Genomic DNA, 21,956 nt, shown 5'->3' on the forward strand with positions numbered 1-21,956 from the left:
CCTGCTGGATCTAACTGGATACAGTAGAGGCACACATGCTCCTCTCATCGTGGGTGAGATCATGATGTCACCCGCACACTGCATCACTGGGAACACTGGCCTCTGAAGCGATCAGAGGATTCAGAGGCCAGCATTCCCAGTTGCCTTATGTAAATTGGTGCGATCTACCGGCAGGAGCGCCGCGAGCTTCCAGTAGATCGCAATCAACCTTTTCACTGTGCCTGATCTGGGGGATGTGGCCAGTGGTCAGGAACAGTGTGTGGGGGCCCGGTGACGGCTGCCACTGTCACTCTGCCATTAATCCTGCCCTGGGGATGGGTATGGAACACTAGGCAGAAGAAAGTGAGCTAAAATGGGATTATGGGAAAATAACAACATGTTTAATATAAATCAAAGTCCAGAACTGCAGTGATTGATGAGTAGAAGCATTTCAAATAATCACATTTTATTTTTCATCATGCAGAACAACGTTATATAGATAAAACAATCACTTTAGCTGTAATTTTGCAGACCAGCAAAAATGTCGGTAAATTTCTTTCAAGCTTTAATATTGGGATTCTCACTGATAGCAACAGTTTCATTAATATTCAGGTTTTCCTCTTGGGGCACTTGGGGCTCTTTATCACATTCATCAGAACCCTCAAAATATGAAAGTAATTCCAAATAGTCCTGTATATCAAAGCCATCATCTTCTTTGCTCTTGCTCTTGCTCTTGCTCTTGCTCTTGCTCTTGATCCTGCCGCTCTTGTTATCACTATCACTCTTGCTGTGGCGTTTGGGACCTTTGTCTTTGCTGTCTTTGTTGTCACTGCTGTCACTGCTATCTGTGCTGTCACTCTTTATTTCCACAACTTTGAAAGCACAAGGAATGGAGGGATCTTTCTTCCTCACAACTGTGAAAGTGCAGTTCACCTTCTTTGCAAAGCAAATTTTCGGATTGTATCCGACTGCAATTGTATCACTGCAGAAAAAAAGGCGAGATGCACAAACACTGTTAATAGTTACATGTAAATATAATGCAAATACAATGCAGTAATCACATATTCCTAGGTACAGGATGCTTTGAAGTTCCTGGCACTGTATATTAATAAGAACTCATCTTGATTAGATACATATTCTCTAGAATGAAAGATCTTATGTGATATACAATGCATTGAGCCTTATAACAAGGAGTGATCCCAATTATGTAGCAGTCATGGCAGAATTTAATGAAGTCCAAGGAGCTAAGATTACAAGACTAAGAATACTCACTTTGGATGTCCAACTTTCCAGATCTACCAGAGCTCATGAATGCTGCAGTGGTCTCATAGTACTCTATGGTTACAGCTCTGAGTATACATTATTGCACCTGTTATCATCCCATTTCCATGTTTGAAATGGTTAGAGATGTAAGAAGAGAGCGTAGTGGGAACATATTAGCCTAGGAGGATCCCAGGAGATCCAGTAAATAGGTAGCACTGCACAACAATGAAAATGTTTCCGATGTGAAAATAGTTACTTCTAATTGATTTCAGCATGCAAAGAATGAATATGACATTTAAAACTCTCAGTTAGCTCTGAGTTCCGAGATATAGCCCATTTATGACGATGTAGGAGTATTCCTAATGAAGTGGACAGAATGGAGAGAATCTTACCAGCAATCTGTGTTCCGCGCAGAGGGGGCGGGGCCTAATGACCCAATTAAATGAATCAGTTATTTGTCCCCTCCCCTATTCAAATATACGCAATTCACGGGATTACCCACACAAGATAACTGTGGTGCACAAGCATAGTGAGCGATTCCACCAAGACATTTCAGCAATGGAACAAAGATATCGGGGTAGGTGAATCACTACTGTTGGACAGTGACAAGAGATGCCCCAGAAGAGGAGTACAAGCGACAAGCAAAGAGAAACCACCCCCATGAATAGGCCACTATGTTAGATAGTACTTTCGTATGCTGTATGTTTGTTTCATATGCTGTATGTTTGTTTTGTTTTGTGTTCATATTTGTGATTGATTGAATTAAAACAACTGTTATTTATTTTCGATAAAGAAAATATCAGATTATTTTAAAATAGCTTTTCACTCTGACTATATTACTAATGTACATACAGTATAGTGCAAGTAGTGTAGCTCAAAAAATAGAGCTAGTAAAAACATTCTGAAATCATTTTAGTTTTTTTGACCTCAAATTAGTAATGTATTTTTAGAAAGGAAACAAATTAAAAGTATTAATTTGTTGTACAGTGTAATCTAAGGTAAGTATGATAATGATACATTTTTCTCTTAACTTTTTAAACTCCATCAAAAAGTATAAATCGATTTAGCTTTGAGTCATTCCTTGAAGGTATACTGAATAGATAAATGGTATTTTACCTATGGTGTATTCAACTGTACCCAGTGCAAAAGTGGACACAAATAACAAACATTTATTTACTGTATTCACTAAGATCAGAACATATCAGAATCACCATTTTGGTTGCATCCCCCTCTTCAGAATGTACCAAGATTGTGACAACATGCTCCCTTCTCCATTATAAACTGCTGTGCAAGCACGGCAGGACTGGATACCATTAAATGTTGACACATAATGATGTTAATGGAGTTGTCCACTTTTTGATGATCCACCCCTTAGAGCAGTGTTGGCTACCTTGACACTCCAGCTGTTGTGGAACTATATATCCCAGCATGCCCTGCCACAGTTTTAGCATGCCCTAATAGCAAAACTGTAGCAGTGCATGCTGGGTTATGTAATTCCATAACAGCTGGAGTGTCAAGGTTAGCCAACACTGCCTTAGAGCCTAGCAACCCATATTTAGCTATTCTCAGGAGCCTCCAGTTTATTAAGGCATCCTTTGGACTACTCAATCCATCCAGGTCAATTCAATACCACGTAATTGCTACACAAAAAGGTATGGCATAAAGAGAGTGCTTTTCAAGCCTAGACACCTCCTTCCAGCAGGACATTTATTGGCCATTGTGTAGACTTTTTCTTTAAAAAGGAGAGTCAAATAATGGTGTACCCTCTTCTTAGTTTCCATGGTTACCGTGGCACAAATGGCAACATGAATGTTATAGCAAGGCTCCATACTACCCCTATTGATTGCACAAAGAAAAATAAATAACTACTTTCCCTACCAAACAGGCCCTTATCAGAGCCCGTGACCCAGCTGCTGCCCCTTCATAAGTTGCAATGAAAAAGATTTCCAAATCATCTTGGCATGTGATGATGAGGAATGTTAAGTTTCAGTACCGAACTGCAGATCTCCATAAATAGGCCCCTTCGAGAGATGACCTGAATGACAGCACAATTTACAACACACACAGCAGTGGGGTATTCAGTTGGTGAAGCATATTTACATCATTCTGTGGTTGTTGGCCGGACTGTGATTGTGATGGTTACCGTGTAGAACAAGCACAGTGTTGGTAAAAGGATTTTTAATGAAGTTAACTGCAAGGTTTGCATGTTATTGAGGGGCCTATTTATTAAAAGATAATTCCCATGGAAATCAGGATACCACAGTCCTCATTACTCATTGAGCAATGGGGACTGCGGTGTGAAGCAATTCGCCAAGTTTTCCGGAGCTTGCGCCTGTTATCTAACGCCATGGCTATAGTCATTGTAGTGTATAGGCTACATTTCTGCATGGCCCTGCATATGCATTAGCAAGTGGGGACCAAAATCATAAGTAAAGTGATCAGGTGAATTCTAGCCATCGTCGGTATGGCAATTTTCAGGGCCTGTGTCCAAACATCTCTACAATAATATATAGCCCCAATAAATGTAATGCTGATTTTCAGCGCTATTTGGCAATAATAATAAATGAACCCCAAAGTGGTAAACGGACTAGAATGTATCTTTCTGAAAATAGAATAAGGAATTGTGAAGTACATGTGTGTATACGAGTCTATCTAGGAAGAATGCAATCAAAAATAGAGATGTGCGGTTCGGTTTTCCTGAAAAACGAACACATCCAAACTTAGGGGTTCCAAGTTTATTTAAGTCCAGGACTGGATCACTTTTACGGTTCCAAGTAGAACCGAGTCTGAACCAAAATACTTGAGGGTGGTTTTGCCAAAAGTATAGCATTTGAGGGTGGTTTCGCCAAAACCAAAACCAAAACATGAGGTTTCGCGCACATCTCTAGTAAAAAGTCACATAATTACATACACTTTTATTCTATTCATCCACTGTCTGAAGTAGCGGCAAGTCCGTGTGAAGTGAGTCGCAACAATCAGTGAGAAGTTTTTGTAATTTATGTTTTATTTTTTATTTTTACCTTTTTTTTATGCCATGGATTTTTTTATCATGTGATACTGCGTTTGAAAAATAATTTTATTATTGTTTTAATTTTCTGTTATTTTATTGTCTATAATAGCGAAAATGTCTATTAGTTAGAAAATGTGTTAGTCCATGACAATATCTTTGATTTATCTGTATTTTTATCTTTATTTAATGCAATAAAATGTATTTCAGTTATTGCATGTAGGACAATCTTTGGAGCTGTGCAATACTGTCCACATCTGAGTCAGTCCCTGAATCACCTGTAGCTGTGTGCACTCGGCTGCATACTACAGCATGTACAGTGTGAACACACGCAGTAATGGCTAGCCTTCCCCACTGCGTTAGGCACCACAATGATATCTCAGCATAACTGTTGTTGTGTGATAGAGAAGCAGTTATAAATATCCCTCAAATGTTTTTTCCAGCTAACCTATGAAAACTTGAAAGGTTTGGAAATGCCATAGGGGTCTATTTACTAAGCAGTGTTAGGAGACAGAGTGAAAAGTGATAAGAAAGTGATAAGGTGCCAGCTAATCAGCTCCCAACTGTCATCTCACAGGCTGTGTTTGAGAAATGACAGGTGGGAGCTGATTGGCTGGCACCATATCACTTTTCACTCTGACTCCTAACACTGCTTAGTAAATAGACCCCACAATGTGAAGAATTTATATATATATATTTTTTTAAATTAATATTAGTAAATAATATAATTCCTTGCACTTACTGGGAGCAGCATTCCATTCCTTTTTGGTAACAGGTACACTCTTGGCAATCAGCTGTATCCCACTTGGTGTTAAAAGCATGTATCTCGTCATCTCTCCAGCAGCCTAATAATAGAAAATATTGTGCTTACATTTTGGGAATTCACATAAAAACGATTCCACTTTTCTAAGATGCAGCTAACAAATTTGATCATAGAGAGCTAATATGATGCCATTTTTTGCACTGAATCATAGGGGTATATTTACTAAAGTGAGAGTTTTTAGAAGTGGAGATGTTACCCATAGCAACCAATCCGATTCTACTTAACATTTAACTAACACCTTCAAGAAGATAATAGCTAGAATCTGATTGGTTGCTATAGGCAACATCTCTACTTCTAAAAACTCTCACTTCAGTAAATTTACCTCATAGGATCTTCTGGGGCAACTATTTTAAATACAGCTATAAAACATAATTGGGTATATAATTAAGAATGTATGTTGGCACAAATTCAACATACTCTCCCCCACACCCTTAATGGAAAATGGAATCCAGACATAAAAACCAACTTCATGTGGCAAGCAAGTGCTAAAATGATACTAATACCCCTTTCACACATACATACAAATCACTATTTTTTGGACGTGAACGCGCATTGACCTGGGATGTTAGTATGTGTGAAAAAAATTTGTTTCACAACCCTGCTCTTTACCAGGGTTGAGCTGAGACTGAGAATTTGATAGGTTGATAGACCTGGCAATTTCCCTGATCTTATTACCGAAAGGGGTATAACATACTGTACTTATAAGGGATGTAACAATGTTAAGCTCTTTAATTGTGATACAAAATAATGGATGTACTATGTAAATGTCAACCATGTTTCTGACCACAGAGCTCTTTTCTCAAAATTTAGTTTGGCTTGTTTACAGCTTTGATATGGAGGTTTGCTATAAAATGGAATTTTATTATCATTGACCTAAATTATAGCACCTAGGGGGATATGCACTAAGCCTTGGGGAGAGATAAAGTACCAACTAATCAGCTCCTAACTCTCATGTTACAGGCTGTGTCTGAAAAATGACAGGAGCTTATTGGTTGGTATTTATCTCTCTCCACTTTATCTCTCTGCAACGCTTAGTACATCTCCCCTCTAGTATACAATACCGCCCACATATTTGGGTAACCGATATGAAATATAAATCATATTCTATTTTATGCAATACAGGTCTCTATTATGTTGGAAGTAATATTAAGCAGAGACAGTTTGATGGCTATTATGCCATACAGGTGCTTGTGGCAAACATACAATACAGGTCTCAATTCGGGTGGCCAGTATGATACACAGATCATAATTCTGGTAGACAGTATACAGTGCAGGCCTAAGTACCGGAGACTATCTCTGCTGCTCCTTACTCTGTGCTTGTTTCTTTAGGGGTATTGTTGAGAACTGATTTAGCAACTATAAAAAGTGCTGCCTCTGCATTTTAATTGGCTGAAGCACCAGGTAAGGATTTGCTTGTACAGTGGGCTTCTGCTGACTCTGGAATTCCTCTTTACAAGCAGCCCATCTTGGGGTTTGTCTATTAGTCGTGAATGACTGCTGTTTATTTTCTCCTAGAAATCAGAGCGGAGTAGTTGGTGTTAGACATTAAGGTATAAAAACCTTGTGCTTTGCTCCCTCTTGCAGGCATCTTCTGCTTTTCATAGTGACAGTCACAATTACAGACTGTAACAAATAGTCCACATGCTGCGAAAAATGTCAGAATAAAAGCCTGTAAAACAAGAATTAGGAATAATTTTTCACTTGTTATGTTTATTATAAATAAACCTATCTAAGCCTTGTTGCATACAATGATGAATTCAAGTGACTGACAATAAATACTGTATAGACTTTACTACAAGCTACTGCATTGCTGTCTGCCTTTTAGCCCCTAAAGTGCTACATCTTTTAATGTGATTTAAGTTGTTTTCCATCTTCAGATGGAACCCCCCCTTTCAGTATTTTGGTTTCGGATTCGGATAAAAATCTATAAAAAATCTATAAAAACAGCTAAAGGGCCAAATGTAATAGGGTGAGAGTTTAGAAGATGTGAGAGTTTAGCAGTAAATTCTCACACTTTTTAAACTCGGCCAATGTAATCGTGTCCGAGAATATACAAACTTGCATGTTTTTAGACTCAAAAAACTCTCACGATTTAAACTCTCATTCAGATGTTTTCCCATTGTGAAGATAAAACTCGACCATTGTGAGCGATTACTGCTAAACGCTCTCATTTTCTAAACTCTCTCCCTATTGCATTTGGCCCAAAATTTTTGAAACCAAAACCCGTGCTAGTTTTTTTCCAAGTTCCGAACCGACAACAAATCCAAACCAGCACTCAGTTCAAACCATTTCTACTTATTAAATTTGTGTGTGTTCGGATTGTAAAAATCCGGACCCGCACTTCATATATATGTATATATATATATATATATATATATAAAATGCTGTGGTATATTCAAACAAATCCCAAAAGGCAAGTTTAGACACACTAGATTACATGGACGTGTATTATTTCCCAACGACCGCTCACCTAATGCCTGATCTACTTCCCACTGTTATCAAAACCTCATCACAAAGCCAAAGCCGTATCACTCCACAAGTGTAAACCATAACTTCGCTCAAAAAGACACAGCTCACAGAAGAGCAGCACATCACTGTCTCACTGAAAAACACATTTCTGACAGAAAAATTTCAAGAAATGCCAAAATTACTGTATAACTCAAAGAACCTGACACATACTTGCCTACTGTCCCTGAATGGCTGGGAGGCTTCCAAAAGGTGCTACTATTCCGGCAAGTCGGTTGCTAGCCACCCGTACCCCCCGAAGCCGCTCACTTACCGAGTACAAGTCCAGGAGAGCCAATGACCCGATTTGCGCTAAATTGTGTCATCGTAGCCCCACCCCCCAGTTTACAATACCTGTAATATTGGAATTGTATAGCGGGGGCTTGGGCATAATGATGTGTGGCATACCCCCCCTCAGCGTCCACAGATGCTGTGCTACACCCCTCACTCCCATCCGCTATGCTAACCTGATTGATCTCTCCCAGAGGGGGCAGCCAGAATGTCAGCAAGTATGACCTGACACCAATCCTCTCCAAAGATTGACTGATACAATGATTATCTATTCAAAGAACTTGAATAGAACATAGCTGAGCAGTCACTGAAGAATCCAGCACAGCAAACAGGGAGCAGACATGCCAGCCTTGATCCTGATGAAGCATTAAGCACTTCCTGCCAGTACAATTCACTGTTCAAAATATGTTTTCTTTCCAAAATGAACCACTTTTAAAGTGACAGTGGTCATTAATGTTGAAATGTTTAAATAGCCGACTCTGGATGTTCAACTGTTTTATTCACTTACACTGTTATGCATCCTAATGATCACCCTACCTGTTTCCATGTAGAACTATTGTGTCACAACAGGGGCTGTTTCATAAGATAGATATACCACTCTTGGGCATGTGTTCACGCTCTGATACATGCACGCCTTCAGAGGAGCCAGGCCAGGTCGCGGCTGTCGGCGCGCCTGCTCGCCTAAGGTGGTTGAACACCAAGGCGTGCGTATAACACATCCAAGAGTGGTATATCTATTACATATATATATATATATATATTCTGAAATTTGAATAATATGAAATTTTTATGATATAAATAGGGATGCAATTCAAAAGTTGCACTGCTAATACAAGCATATGTGTTTTGTTAGTATTAATGGAACAGTACCACAATACAAATGATATACTGATTTAGTGATTTGTTGCTACAAGGTAATATTACAGGCCCTATCAGCAAACAGATATCAATAGTTTTAATTATTTCCAATGTATTGCAGTAACAACACAGAGACTGGATTATGGGCACTTGGAGACTTTAGCAAGCGGAAAATCCTAAAAGCCCCTCTGACAGATTACATCAGATTTGTATTTAAGTGCAAATTTGCATGAAATAATAAAACCACATTTTTTTCTGTATACTGTTTTCAATGTCTAACCTGCAGTATACAGAAAAAATCTCATTACAGATTAGTTACTGTGGTTCAGTGCAACTAAATGAAAGCTATGAAACTATAGAACGCTGAATATCTTTCAGTTAGGTGGAGTCTGAATGAGGTCCTAGAGCTCAACTACAGTAGCTGTAGTTTAAACGAAAGGCATCTATATACTTTATACAGCATAACTTTATTTAAATATTTATTTATTTTATATTTTGTTCCAAACTGCAATGTCATTTAAATAGTCATGTATCTATTGTTTCAGTATGATACTTTAACCTGGTTTTTTTTACTTCTGAAAATAGATACCGGTACAATGAAAACAAGATACTGGTACTCACAGGGGGAGATGTATCAAGCCCTGGCCTGACCAAAGATAAATTGGAGAAGTTGCCAAATGAAACCAATCAGCTTCTAACAGTCATTTATCTAGCATACTGTAGTCTATAAAATGACACTTTGAAGCTGATTGGTAGCATTGGGCAACTGCTACACATTATCATTATCCAAGGCTTGATACATCTTCCCTTAAACTGCTGAAGGTGCTATGGCCAGGTTAGTGTCTGCTTGGTCTATTAAGTAGCTGGAATGTACTAGACTGATGATACAAGTTCTAGAAAGAAACATTACTTAAAATACACTTGCAATGATTGTTGAAGAACAGCTGCAGTTCCTGTGGCCACTTTAGGGACTCACTGGTCTAGTATGTAGCTGGAATGTAGTAGTCTAGTGATACAAGTTCTAGGAAGGAGTGTTAAAAAAAATACACTAGCAATAGTCAGTACCATTGAGTACCATCACAATGAATCAGTGACATTTAAATGTAGCTGTTATTAAAACAAATTTCTTTTAGATATATTATCAGAGAAAAATAGTACAGTATTTTGGAACATTCGACAATAAAAATCTTAGGAAATATACAAGATTATTTACAAACAAATAAAACAACTAACACTAATGGGGGTATCTGTTAATATATATATATATATATATGTGTACAGTATACATATATATATTTATATATATATATAGATATATATATATATATATATATATATATATATACAGAACAACAATATATCACTAAGAATCAGACTTACCATTATTGAATGACTTCTCCTTCAAATGTCGGACGGCATGTTTAAAGAGTTTATATATATATGTTACTAAAGGACAGAGAAATTAAATAAACGTTAAAGAGCAAATATTGAATATAAAAATACTACAGTGGAATGTTGTCATCAGGGTAATCTCTTCCCATCAAAGATTGTTGGCATAAGCCTGACATGGCATTAGATTAAAGGTTTTCCTTGTTGTTGAGCCAGTAGTGCTAAGTCAGCAGGTAAACCTTTGAGTCTTAGGGCGGTATCCTATTAGCCTCGAAAATTATTTGGGTGCTAATGGATCCCCCATGGCTATCCATCGTATGAGCAGAGTGATAGCTTTATCTAATATCTGCATTTGCTATACTTGTTTCAAATGTTACTATATTTAACCTAGTAGCTTCCATAAGGAGAGTTTAAGGAACATATCTACAGTAAAAGACAAACATGGCTTAGTCATTTAACTGCTGATTTTTTCTTTCAAAAAAGCACTCACAAATTGATGATTTAAAAGAAACTTGAATTAGGATAAAATCATTTATAAAAATATATTTAATTGAAAAAAAAAATGCCTAGGGGGTGTCTCACAACACCCCATGTTCATAGGTCCCTATTTTAACATTACCACCCACCCTCTATTGGTAACCCCCGCCCACCCCAGTGGCAATAAATCCCCAGTAGAATTAAATCCCCTCCCATAATGGTAATAGATCCCCCGTGGCATAATTCCCCAGTGTCCATAGGTCCCCACTGTGGCACTACCTCCCATCCCCCAGTGCTATGTATCAATATACTGTGTGAGTCTATCTATCTATCTATCTATCTATCTATCTATCTATCTATCTATCTATCTATCTATCTATCTATCTTAGTATGCCACAAATTGAAAAGTACCAGATTGTCTAACACAGTGGCTGCATAATACATTTGAAGTATAGGTGTATGAAAATATGTTCCATTTTATTTTTAGGCCAATTCTTTCTGTCCTGTATATTGTACACAGCCCACATGACCAGTATAGAATGCACATAACATTTGATCACTTCACTGAAAATATCATTCATACCTACAGGAAAGGGGGAGATTATAAAGTGTGGATAGATATAGATGTTGGAGAAATATAAATTGCAGTGTAAAAAAATCCCCTTGTGCAAGAAAAAAATTGCATTTATACTCTTTGACTCTCACAGCATGTTTTGTCTGGGTGGCAATTTACACTAGATTTTACACTAGATATGCCCATAATGTACAACCCAAAAGAACAATATAAAATGCAATGATAACTGACCATTTGCACAGTTCATATAAGTACGTAGTGTAAAGTGCACAATTCCTGCTCACTCTCATACTGCTTCTAACTGCTACAATTTGCACTGCCTTCTTGTTTAATGTATAGATGTAAAGCAATCACTGTTAATGGTAGTTTTGGTTGGCTCTCCTGTAGTAACTCTTCGGTTCTATCTCAATAATGAACTAAATTATTATGTTTTCCATATGCAGGAATACAGAAGGCTGGCCCCGCCCCCATCTCCGCCCACCTGCATCTCCTCTCTGGGCAACTCCCGGAGAGGAAAATCTAATTGTCGGTAAGTATGCCTATGCTCTGTGGGCATGACTGTACCTCATTCATTGTAATTACATTATTTTCTTAAAATCCAGCTGAGATCTGTAAGGTTCCAATATGTCCTCTCTTGATGCTCTATGACAGTGGTTCCCAAACTGTGCGCCTTGGCACCCTGAGGTGCCTCCGGACACTTGCAGGGGTGCCTCAGGTTGTTGGCCAAGCACCAAGTCAAATTATTTATGATAATGTAAATATGTGCACAAACAGAAGCACAAACCTGTCCACCACCACATAACTGAACCTAAGAATAACAGGTCAGCACAATTTATTTCACTTTACTACTTCACTACATTTTTTTCAGAATTTCTCGACAGCAAACTTTTGGCTTAGGGGTGCCGTGAAAACAATGCTGTTACTCTAGGGTGCCGTGATTTAAAAAAAGTTTGGGAACCACTGAACTATGGTATCTTTTGGCTATTATTACCAGTTATTTATGTAGTGCACAGATTCCGCAGAGCTTTACAGAAAGTATTTGGTCAGTTAATTTGTTGGGAGCAGAAAAAATATTGCCTACAGGTGAAAGGGAAATAATGTGGATAACGGCTGTTATACACAGTCGAGTCACATTATTATGACCACCTCCTACATTTGATGTTGGCAGCGCGTAGCCCATGAAGTACATCATGTGCCATGTGCTGGCTTGGTGGGTATATAAGGTGTGCGATAGGCCGTCTGCATACATATCACTCGTTGCTGTCATGGTTAAATGAGGCGATTTCTCTGAATTGCAAAAAGGGATAATTATTGGCTTTCGGGCCAAGGGTGGCAGTATTTCCAAAACAGCGCAGTTTGTGAACTGTTCGTGTGCTGCTGTGATGAAGGTGTATTGTGACTGGACAAATGGCACCATTGCGAATAACTGACGAGATGCGGAGCACGACGTGCCATTGATGTGACAGGTAAACATTGGCTACGAAGGTGCGTGTGGGCCGAATGACACACTACAGTGGAGCAGCTCAAAATGAACCTGGAGGACACCAGACGTGTGTCTAAAACGACAGTTCAGTGAACACTGCTGTGTATGGGGCTCCGAGGCAAACAGATGGTCACTGCACCTATGCTAGCAAAGGTGCATCAGCGGAAAAGGCTTCAATTTTCTGGGCCGTATCGGAATTGGACCTCCACTGATTGGCGAAGGGTTGTCTTCTCCGATGAGTCATGTTTTCTGTTTCATCGAACAAATGGGGGCGTTGGCGTGTCAGGCGAGAAAAATTGGAGAACAAACACCCTGCAACCATTGCTGGAAGAACACAAGCTGGTGGTGGCAGTGTTATGGTCTGGGGAATGTTTTCATGGCATTCTCTGGGCCCACTCATCCATGTGGAAGGCACCCTCAACCGATTTAATTATAAATCCATCCTTGCAGAGCATGTACACCCATACATGCTGATTGCCTTCCCTGAAGTGGATGGGATATTCCAGCAAGACAATAAGACATGTCACATGGCTTGAAATGTCTGACAGTCCAACAGTGGTTGGACAAGCATGACCAAGACTCCCAAGTACTTCCTTGGCCCCCTAATTCCCCAGACTTGAACCCAATTGAGTATCTCTGGGACCACCTCGATCGTTGTGTTCGCTCTGTGGATACTCCACCATGCACCCTCCAGCAGCTATGGGATGCATTGCAGTCAGCATGGCTCCATATACCTGTGCCAATCTACCAGCACCTTATTGAGTCACTCCCAGCCCATCTAGCTCCTGTCCGTGTTGCACACGGCGGTTACTCCGGCTATTAGCTGGTGGTCATAATAATGTGACTCGACTGTGTATTTTGCACAATTCTGCTTGTAAGAGTCAGAAAAGTATGAGGCCTTTCATTAACAATAAAATGTATTAACTAAACATGCACAGACAATCAGACTTAAAACTACATTTCTGACATCACTAATTTGTCAGGAGCCAATTAACCTACCAGTACATTTTTGGATTGTGGGAGGAAACCCACACAAGCATTGGGAGAATATACAAAATCCATACAATTTGGACCCTGGTGGGAATGCTAACCATTACCCCATCTGTGCTATTATCCACTATGTGGTAATGCTAACTATTACACCATATGTGCTATGATCCACTACATTGTAGTACCTGGTTCCTATTTAAAGCCAGGGACAAATTAAGGGTGAAATGGGCCTGTGGCTGAAAATGTTCAAGAGTCTATACTGAAAAGGGGAGGAGCTGTAACTGGTGCTGTGTGGGTGTGACCAGTGTTATAAAACTTGCTATAAAACTGTTAGTTATCAACTGTAAATGTTAATAGTTCTACTGACTGTGTAGTGTAAACTTATTTTAACTTAAATATAGATAGATAGATAGATAGATAGATAGATAGATAGATAGATAGATAGATAGCATTGGTGAAATGCGGGTAGGATGTGAATTGTAACCTTAATAGGTTGATCATGTGACTTGCAGAGCTGTCAGTTATCAACTGTATCTGGTAATATGTCTAATGACCTTGTAATGTAAGCTTATTTTAACCTAAATGACAGATTTTAAATACATTATAAATAGTTAGCAATTGCAAAATGCATGCAGGTGGTGATACTTCACCTCAGTATACTGACCATGTAACTTGTTACATCATAAACAGCCTTTGTGATGTCACTCAGATATGGTAGAAAGGTCACCGTATTGTAAAGAACTGTCAGTTATCAACAGTTTATGGTGATTTGACATCTCACAATTTAAGGTACGCCTATTTTAACCTAAATATGATAGATAGATAGATAGATAGATAGATAGATAGATAGATAGATAGATAGATAGATAGATAGATAGATAGATAGCATTGGTGAAATGCAGGTAGGATGTGATTTATAACATTAATAGGCCGATCATGTGACTTGCTATAGAACTGTTAGTTATCAACTATATAATGTGACAAGAATCACATAGACCGGGTAAAGTCAAACAGATGTTTATTTTCTCACCACAGGCAAGAATACAGGAGAGTGCAGTATTCACAGGCAAGATGTTACAGGCTGGTACGCAGAACCTTCCAAACAGCAATACAGTTCTTTAGTGGACTCACAGGTCCAGGATCCTTAACACTAGTCACCCCGGGTCCTATAACCTGGGTGACTACTTCACCGTCAGGATCATCATCCCTGTGCACAAACACCATTTTTAAAGCTAGCTAACAGGTGGCACTAATCAGCCTAGCTGCAGTTCATCTCTGGTCTTAAAGAAAACCTGGACTGGATCGATGTTCAACTGCTGTTCCACATTTAAACTAGTGAAATCCTGCTGTCCCTGCCAGAATATGTTAATATAGCTGCTGACCTTGTAATGTAAGCTTATTTTAACCTAAATGATAGAAAGATAATAGATTATATATAGACAGATTGCAATGGCAAAAATGCATGCATGAAGTGATTTTTCACCTCAGTATACTAACCATGTGACTTGTTACATCATAAACAGCCTTTGTGATGTCACTCAGCTTTGGCAGAAAGGTCACCATTTTCGGGGCTGGATTAAGGGCCACATAGACCTGGGACTGAAAATGTTGAAGGGCCTGTACTGAGGGGAGAAGCGGTAACCAGTGCTGTGTGGGTGTGACTAGCGCAAAGTATATATTTGTATACTCCATATACTTTCAGCCCCACTGTCTCCCTAAATACCTAAAAAAGAAAAAGTGCATAATTTTGTGAGAAAGATAGAATTTTTTTTTTTTAATACTTATAATTTATGGCTGATTGTGTGACCAGCTAGGCAGCTAGTCGTCACCATGTTGATGAGGGGTCTATTTTTATGTGGAGGACTGGAGCTGTAGCTCCATCTGCCCCATTGTAAATCTGGCCCTGTTTACGTCTCATGCCAGATGCATCTCTATGGACCATTTACAAATGTGCACCTACTTGTCTTAGTTTAGTTTTATTTATATCTTAAATTAATCATAATGAGCAAAAATCAGGACTGACTTTATTACATGTGTCACTTTTGAGTGAAGGTTGTTTTTATATTGCTCAAAGTGTGCCTGGGAATCCACTTTAACATAGAAGGTGCTGTGTTTCATTAAAAGTACAAGACAAAACCACAGATGTCCCTTTGTGGGTAAAAACTATTTTTATTCCCTTCCATAAAGCAGAGAATTCCCCAATCCGAAATTTGCCCTCTATACAGCATTATGCAAATTAAAAAAATCATTTTTGCATATTGTTGCAAAAATTTATGATAGGGGAGATTGGGAATTTAAAGTGGCCCTGGAAATTTATTTTTAAGTGGCCTCTACATGAGCACCATAAAGTTCACTAGGCAGGGGCAGAACTATGGGAGACAATGGAGGCACCTGCCGCCGGGCTCCAGCTCTGAAGGGGCACCTCCTCCATTGTCCACAACATATTCACCCCACTTAGGGCTGCAACTATTTACCCGGAGTGTAGCATCACAGCTAACCAATACACGGCACCCCTCCCTGGCACCTGAGAAGCCACCATACACTAGTGGAGAGCTCCATGTCAGACCATCAACTGTCGCCTTCCTCTATCTATAGCCTGCCTGCATGCGAATTGCTACATTACAGTGTCAATGGATGTGACAGAGGGGGGGGGCAACAAATTATAACTTGCCTCCGGGTGTCTGGGATGAACTTACGCCACTGTCACTAGGCATCTCAGTGACCATCATATAGTAAACTGAGCATTCTAAAACCTGTCATACAGTACACTGAGCATCCCCAATAACTGCAATACAATACACTGTCCATCGTAGAGAACACTATATGGTTAATTGAGCACCTCAGTGACTCCCATACAGCAGTGATCGCATTTACCCATTATAGCGCTGCTTTTATGCACCAATGAAGTGGGGGGACTCTTTATCAAAAAAATATTGCTTCTGGCAGGATGCACTAAAGCACCAACACTTGGGGGGATGACAGGAACAGTAAAGGGGCCTATACATTTGCCGACTTTCTGCACGATGCGACCAAAACCAGGAGGTTTTGGTTGGAACGTGCAGTAAGTCTGCAAATGGATAGCCGGCAAGGACCAGCGATGCATGTGCACGTTGGGTCCTTGCCGACCCCGACTATCTATCGAACATGCCCATCAACCTGACGACGGTCATCAGGTTCGGCATGTTAATAGATAGGGAGGTTGGGCTCCTGCACTGAAGACGTTCAGTGAACGTCTTTCAGTGCGGTGCCCGCACCTCAGCGACATAAAAGTCTGAACGCTGGACGTACAGACTTTCATGTCGTTAAATGGATAGGCCCCTTACCTGGGATTCTGTAAATGTGTTGCTGCAGACAACATCTCCTGGCAGTGAGAGCAAGAAAGCATAGCTAGGTGGAAGGTGCTGCAAGAGTGTAGGAGGGAGAGCAGCAGAGCTAGTCTGCGAGAACAGCACAAGGGACCAATTAGAGATAGCACAACAGTGCCTATCTGTTTGTCCAGCACTGCAGGGAGAAGTAGGTGACAGAGAGAATGGAGGACTTTCCCTGGGACAGCAGCCATTGACAAAGAGATAGACTTGAGTGGGGATATAAACTGTAGAATGCTAAACTCAGTGGGGAGGTACAGTACATACTGAAAGAGCTCAGCAGCTGGGAAGTCATGCTGTGGTTGCAGGGAATGTGATCCTGTGTTGCTTTTTGCAGCATAAATTATGGAGGACCCAGAAACAGTGTAGTAAGACCCTCAAATATTTTAAATGATGAGTTCCTGGGACCATCAAAATTATTAACTCTGTGCAAGTACTAGAACAGTTAATTGAACATCCCAGTGACATTACATTAAGTATCTCAGAGAGCATCGTAGACAACATTGAGCTTCCCAGTAACGGCATATGGTACATTGAGCACTCCAAAAAACGCCACATATGAACAACAAAGAAAAGAAGAGTAACAATGCAGGTGCACTTGAGACACAAATATAACATCTATTAATATTTTTTTTAGCTTCATAAATTTATTATTTTTTTAGCTGTATTAAAATTAGATTGGGAACCCAATATAATTGCAAAATATTTAAAAATATATAGTTACTAGGATTGTGCAAAAAAAGTAAGAAAAAAATGTTTTAAAAGTGATTTATAAATTCTGTTGCTGCTGTTATTAATATTTTATAAGATATTATGAACTTACAGTCCCTCTATTTATGTTTACTTATGTAAATATTTAAATGAAGTTCATATTCACAACTATATTTGTGAATATGATCTTTATTGAAATATTTACATAAATAAACTTAAATAGAAGGACTGTCCATAATGCTGTAAAACATGTTAATAACAGCAGCAATTTTGCAGTAATTTTTACCACCAACCCAGAGGATATAAAAAAATTATTTGGGGAACAGCGCGAGCCGTAAAAAAAAGTAAATAAAAAAAGGTTAGCAGTAATTTATATATTAATAGCAGAAGGACGACTTTTATAAGTGACATATTTCTAAGATATCTGAGCAGGGCACATCAAATACCAAATTAAATGTCTTGGTCTGTAGATTTGCAAAAAAAATATTGACGTTGTAATTGGTTGCTTCGTTTTGAAGTTATGTGGCAAAACGTCCACCTGCCATTTACAATGCATTATCATCGTGCTCTGGAAAATGTGACTGGTGGTGTACTCTCCCTGTACACCTGCTGGATGACCTGGAACATGTGACCTGATGGGTGATCTGGAAACTGTGTCAGTTACTGAACTCTCCCTGTGCACCTGCTGTGTGACCTGGAACATGTGTCCTGCTGGTAAGTCTGCAAACTGTGACAGTTATTTGCAGACACATATATCAGCATGTCTTGCGGGGACCTCAATCACTGATTGCTGTGTTATTTGATTATTTACTTCACCTCGTATTGTTTACACCGAACATGCCTAGAGGCCAGTCTTGAGGATGTCGACGTGGTGGAACCCTTATAGGTCATCCAAATAGCGTACAGTAGTTCAAAGATACAATGTAGAACAAGATCAACTGATATGCTCCTTGCATTGGACAAGACGTATTCACCATAATACTACTCCCTGGGTCCTATGGATGTGCAATGTGTGAACTGTGGTGCCCTACACTTAAGGTGGCCACACACATAGCGATGTGCTCAAGATGAGCCAATGTGTACGATTTCCCTTGAAACTCTCTCCGGCAGCTCAGCGCATGATCTCCACACGATCTGCACACAATTTGGTGTCCAATCATCAAACGATCTCGACTGCAGATCTGAAGATGCGATGTGCGACCAGCGGGGACGTGCATCGCATCGTGATCTTGAGTGGGGACTCACGATTTTCTTACGATTTGACCATATTTTACATGATCTGTCGTTCCAATGCGTCGGAATCGACCAGATCGTGTAAAGTATCGCTATGTGTGTGGGCTCCTTAAGTAGAGGATATTAATGACCATTTTTCAGACTGCTGTCAAAATGGAAAGGTTTTGTTGCCCAATGTGGTTGTTACACCATATTTAGCAGAACTTTTTCTGACAAATTTCCTCAAATTACGGCTCATTATCTCCATAATATCCTCAGTAACTAATATCTATAATATCCTCCATAAATAAGTTAGTTGCCGCCGGGATTGCCTAGTAATGTTTTTTATTGTTGCAAAGAAAAATATATTGTTCTTTAAAAATGCATTAAATGGCTGATTTGTGCATTTTTTAAGTAAAAAATATAAAAAGCAAACAAATTTAATTTAATTACAAATGAATTAAACATAAATTGCAAAACAAAACAAGGTGATATTGGGGTAATTTTTTTGGCCAATTAAAAAAAAGAAATAAAAAATGATAAAAAAACAATTATTTTTTGTTTAATTAAATTTGGAGTGTATAAATGAATGAAAATTTGTATTTTTGGGCAATTTGAAACCATTTTTTTAACAAGCAATAATGACGTAGTTATTGGGCTAATTAAGCTAATTGGAAACTTCCAATGGAATGATGGGGGTGTCTTAGCGTCTTGTTTTTTTAAAAAAATTCCCTGACTTTTGCCCCTCCTGGGGGGCTGCGAGAAAAAACTGGGTTTTTCAAATGAATGCTCTCAATTAAATACAAGGATTTATGGTCTTACCTTGTTAAATCCTTTTCTTCAACTCCATAGAGGGCACTGGGAGGATGTAGGGTATAGCCTGGAGAGGAGAGTCTGGGTGCCAAACAATTAATTTTAATTACTCAGCAGCCCAGCGCTCACTCTCCCCTATACCCCACCCCCAGCCCATGGCCAGCCAGTTAAGTTAGCAAGCCCGCGGCAAAGAGCAAGGAAAAAGAGAGGGAGAAGAAGACCGGCACATACACAGAAACACACATAGAGGCAAGGTGCATAGAAAACCGGTATCACAGAAACTAACCCTCACAAGCCAGGTGCGTCGGGATGGGTGTCCTGTGCTCCCTATGGAGTAAAAGAAAAGGATTTAACAAGGTAAGACCATAACTCCTATTTTCTTCTTCCTTCACTAGGGGGCACGGGTAGGACAATGGTACTTCCTAAAGCAGTCCCCCTATGGGTGGGGATGCTCCTGATCTGCACTAACAACTCAAAGGCCACATCTGCGGAGGTGAATGTACCAAAGGCATTGAATCAGATGAAAGTATGGGCCTTACAAAGCTGCTCTGCAGAAGCGCCATGTTGAGCTGCCAATGAGGCTGCCACTGACCTAGTGGAATTAGCCGTTACCATGGCAGGGACCGCAGCAGAGTAGGCATGGCTGATAATCAAGCAGAGCCACCTGACCAAAGTCTGTGTAGAAGTCAGCCAGCCCCGCTTGTTAAAATCATACAGGAGAAACAGAATCAGGTCTGCGGAGATCTCTGGTCCTCTCTATGTAAATCCGGAGAGCCCTCACTCCATCCAGAGATGCCCCCTCCTGTGAAGAACCCAGAACACTGAAAGCTAGTGCCACAATCTTCTGGTAAATGTGGACCCGAGATACTACTTTGGGGAGGTACTGCTAGCAAGTCCCCAAAACAGCCCAATCCGAATGGAAGATCAGAAAGGGGGAGCAACAAGAAAAGGTGCTCAAGTTGGATACTCATCAGGCCATTGCAATGGCAAGTAAGAAGACAGTCTTCCATGTAAACCAACAAATGTCTGCCGTATCCAAGGGCTCAAAAGGAGCCAACTGGGGAGTCAAAAGAACCAAGGAGAGATTCCATGGAGCCACTGAAGGAACAAACAGTGGCTGCACCTGGAAGACGCCCTGAAAAGCATCCGTAAGTCTGTTAAAAGCTCAATTTGTCACTGAAAGAGCACAGACAAGAGAAGAGAACTAGAGGCCCAAATCCTGATCTGCCTGCAGAAAAGAGAGGAGTCTTGAGAGCCAGAAGGACAAAGGATTGAAATCTTTGGTTGAATACCACACAAAGTAGGTCCGCCAAACATGGTGATAAATCTTTGCTGAAGAAGACTTCTGGGCATTAATCATAGCATGGATAACTCTCCTGGAAAACCCCTTTGCTTTCAGGACTGATGTCTCAAAAGCCACCCCATCAAAGCGAGATGGGCCAGAGCCGAATGGAAGCACGGACCCTGGGACAGAAGATCCAGCTGCAGACGCAGAGGAACATTGATGGAGAAACCCATAAGATCTGCATACCACACCTGCCATGACCAATTCAGAGACACCAGGATCCCCATGCCGCCCTCCAATTTGACCTTGCGAAGAACCCGCTGGATCATCCAGGTTGGAGGAATGATGTAGATGAGTGGGAATGTCCATGACACCACCACAGCATCCACCAGGAGTGCTCCAGGATCCCTGGTGTAGTAACAGTGGCGCTCATTCAGATCCTAAGCTAAGATGCATGCTGTCGCTGCTGCCAATGGTATGCAGTGTGTATGCATTGTGCGCATTCGTATGCATTGCAGTGCACGTGCGCATACCTTAGCAAAAGTTCACAATGCATTCGCTTGCTGCGCATAGTCAGCCCAGCAGAGTGAGTGACAGAGGCCGTTTGTCGGTGGTAATGGGCTGGCCATTAAAATCGAGGGAGTGGAGGTGCAAACGCAGGCGTGCCTGAGCATCTCAATGGCGTTTAAAGGTGTGCATAATTAAAAGACAACATCATAGTACACGTCACCTGGCTTGTTTTTACACTGAAATGCTCGCAGTGCTTGCGGCACGGTGTGTTCAATCTCAAGCCCTGTTATAGCGTCCGATGTTACCCGATCTACCGATGGTTGCATACACTTCCTGGACATGACATGCACAAGTGGTTGTCTTAAAACAGGCTGGTGGGTGTCTGTATACACTATGTGATCGCTCTCTACGAAATACCGGG

General features: G+C 40.2%; 1 protein-coding gene across 1 annotated transcript; it reads right to left on the reverse strand.

Annotated features, from left to right (window-relative positions):
• Positions 1-537: 537 nt before the first annotated feature.
• LOC148541976 (uncharacterized) lies at positions 538-20,303 on the reverse strand. Its single transcript, XM_088476722.1, has 5 exons — positions 20,244-20,303; positions 16,963-17,076; positions 6,633-6,741; positions 4,992-5,094; positions 538-961 (listed from the first exon to the last, which is right to left on the reverse strand). The coding sequence occupies exons 1-5, from the start codon at positions 20,301-20,303 to the stop codon at positions 538-540; spliced, it is 810 nt and encodes a 269-aa protein (XP_088332848.1).
• Between the last annotated feature and the right edge of the window lie 1,653 nt (positions 20,304-21,956).

Source organism: Taudactylus pleione, unplaced genomic scaffold, assembly GCF_031769625.1.
Source record: "Taudactylus pleione unplaced genomic scaffold, aTauple2 ptg000016l, whole genome shotgun sequence".
Classification (NCBI taxonomy): domain Eukaryota; kingdom Metazoa; phylum Chordata; class Amphibia; order Anura; family Myobatrachidae; genus Taudactylus; species Taudactylus pleione.